This window comes from Galeopterus variegatus, unplaced genomic scaffold (assembly GCF_000696425.1).
Source record: "Galeopterus variegatus unplaced genomic scaffold, G_variegatus-3.0.2 Scaffold3787, whole genome shotgun sequence".
In the NCBI taxonomy this organism is placed as follows: Eukaryota; Metazoa; Chordata; class Mammalia; order Dermoptera; family Cynocephalidae; genus Galeopterus; species Galeopterus variegatus.
The window spans coordinates 246,592-249,322 of NW_007729898.1; the positions used below are offsets into that span (position 1 = coordinate 246,592).

The following is a 2,731-nucleotide window of genomic DNA, read 5'->3' on the forward strand; positions in this document are numbered from 1 at the left end:
GGGACACTGATGTGTTTATTGGCAGCAGGCCTCAGTCCCTTGCCATGTGGACCTCTCCACAGGGCTGCTTGAGGGTCTTCATAACACAACGAGTGAGCCAAGAGAGGACGAACAGGAACAGGAAGCCTTTTATAATTTGATAATGCCTTTTATGTTCTAATTTGGAAGACACACACTGTCATTTTTGCTGTATTTTATTTTATCTTCCAACCCACACTCAAGAGATGAGGAATTAAGCTTCACCTCTTGAAGGGAGAAGTTTCAAAGAACTTGTAGACATATTTTAAAACCACCACAGCTAGTATCTCCATGTTCTATTTAAACTGCATTTAAAAAATATTCTGATATTTTAACTCATTGGTTTTGGAAATTGTGGAAGGGCATGTATGATTTGGGAAATATTCACAATGGCCATAAAATCTTGGGGTTGATTATTAAAATGGGGGGAAGAAGAACCGGTCTGCTTTTGTTGAATGCAGTTGCCAATATCTTTGCTGATTGTTAAGGTTGAGATAATGTGTGCCTTACCCTGGCATTATGAAGAGTCACTTCCCATACATTTAAAGCCACAGAGTGGGAGGAAAAGCATTCTCTGTAAATGGCATGAGGGATCCCCAAGGTATCTTTAGATTACAAAGGTTTACAGGGGCAGCTTGCTCCAATTTGGAACTTTTCACCCATACTGAGTGTTATAGGAATCATTTTCAGGTGGTCTGCATATGCATCAATAAATAATTCCATCCTCAAATAAACCACGCATGTGTCTGCCAGTGAGGAATGACAGGACTTCCTAATTGACTGAGGAATTCTGAAATGAATCATAGTTTAAGAAAGTGTTTCAAAGCCGTTTAACATGAGAGGTGGGCTTTGAATTGAGGTCTAGTTTAATGCTGTATTTTCATGTGATTCTAGAAAAAAGCCTGTGGGTTTGGTCAGTGTTATTGCTTAGATGGGCAGCTCTTCTTTAAGGATGGAACAGTGCTTGTGGCAGTCTGCCTGTTCTGTAGTGATAAATTACTTCCACTGTCCATTTCACACTGTTCAGAATTTGTGTTTGGAGACTAGTGGGAATGGAGGTAGAGCTTGGAGCTTCATTTGCTGCTTATTAAGCCACCTTGAGGCTCTCATTCAACATGTGAGCCTGTTTTCCTGCGGACTTCAAACACTGGCCTCATATTGGTTTAGTGCATTGGTCTACCATTTACCCAGAACTTTGTGTTTCTCAGAGAGTCATATATTAACCTCACAGCCTCCGATGGTTTCTGGCATTAGTACTTTTTCCTGCTCTCCCTCCAGAAGTCATCAATCACAAGGGCATTCCAGGAATTGTTGAGTGTAATGCAGTAGTGACCATGGATACCACACGAGGGCGCTTTCGATTGGGGTTGTGTGAAATCCTCCAGCAGCCCCTATGAGAAAGGAAGAAAGCTGACCATATGGTGTTGTCTTCTTCCTCTTAGGCCTGGCAGTCATGCATTCCCAGAGCACCAATCAGCTGGATGTGGGGAACAACCCCCGTGTGGGCACCAAGCGCTATATGGCCCCTGAAGTTCTAGATGAAACCATCCAGGTGGATTGTTTTGATTCTTACAAGAGGGTCGATATTTGGGCCTTTGGACTTGTGTTGTGGGAAGTGGCCAGGCGGATGGTGAGCAACGGTAAGTATCTGATCTAATGGGATAGTGTCTTCATCCAAGTTCTCCTGATCCTGCTCCCTTTAAAAGGGCAAAGGGGAATATTGAAATCCATAGTTTTTCTGGACTCATACTTGTTAAGCTATAGGCATTTATATTTGATTTATGACTGATAGGTGCCATGTAGTGGCGTTATGTTTGAAATATACAAGAGGAAATGATGGTTGAAAAACAAGATTTTTGCAAGACTCTAGTTATTCCTTCCTTTTTCTTTTGATTGGTCATATTTTATTCCTTTCTTCCTCCCTTTTTCTATTTTGCCTTTCTTCCCACCCTCCTATCTTCTTTGCTCTTCTCACAAGTAGGTTTAACTTGGGGAGAATATGCAAGTAAATCTAAGGGCAAATTCTGCTATTTTAGGTATTTTTAGTTCTTAAGTTTGAATTATTAAGAAAAGGCTCAGTTTTCACACTCAGAAGTCACTTCTTTGTAGGAAGCAGGCTGTACTTTTATAAGGAGTCAAATTTAAATTCTGGAAGCCCTGGATAGGTAGCTCATGTTGATCTGTTTATAAATAGTTTTATGAAATGGTGTTTGTTGCTTTTGCAGTTAAGGAAGCATCTGTCAGTCATTTTTAAACTGTGTCTTCTATGGTGAGGTCTCATTCATTTCTTTCATGTACCCAAATCAGCCAGAAAAACGTTGTTGAACTTTACTTAAAGTACATTGTATTCTGAAAGTGTTAAGTATACTCTTTCAAATTGGGCATGCCTCAGCTACTTACAAAGTGGTTTTTATAGCAGAATTCCCTGATTTGACTAGATGACCTCTTCATATCTTCATAACCGGAAATCTTGTTTCACAGAGCATGTGTCTGAAATTGTTCCAGGAAAACAGAAGAAGATTGCCATATATTTAGATTAATATTTGTTTCTAGAAGATACATTGCATTTTACCCTCCTGTGACCTGTTGGAATCCCGGATTTGGAGTAATAAAGAAAAATGCGTGAAGTCTCCAACATTAGTGCTCCATCCTACCTTCCTCTGATATTTTTTTCTAGGAATTGAGATTTGTGCAGAATCATACTTTTCATGAA

At 39.9% G+C, this 2,731-nt stretch overlaps 1 protein-coding gene across 1 annotated transcript in view; it reads left to right on the forward strand.

Annotated features, from left to right (window-relative positions):
- ACVR1 (activin A receptor, type I) overlaps positions 1-1,658 on the forward strand; it is a gene marked incomplete at its 3' end in the record, with an annotated part of 55,433 nt that extends 53,775 nt beyond the window's left edge. Inside the window, exon 7 of the mRNA XM_008585985.1 lies at positions 1,461-1,658. Coding sequence (XP_008584207.1) covers positions 1,461-1,658 — 198 coding nt within the window. The remainder of the gene's footprint in view (positions 1-1,460) is intronic.
- Positions 1,659-2,731: the final 1,073 nt, after the last annotated feature.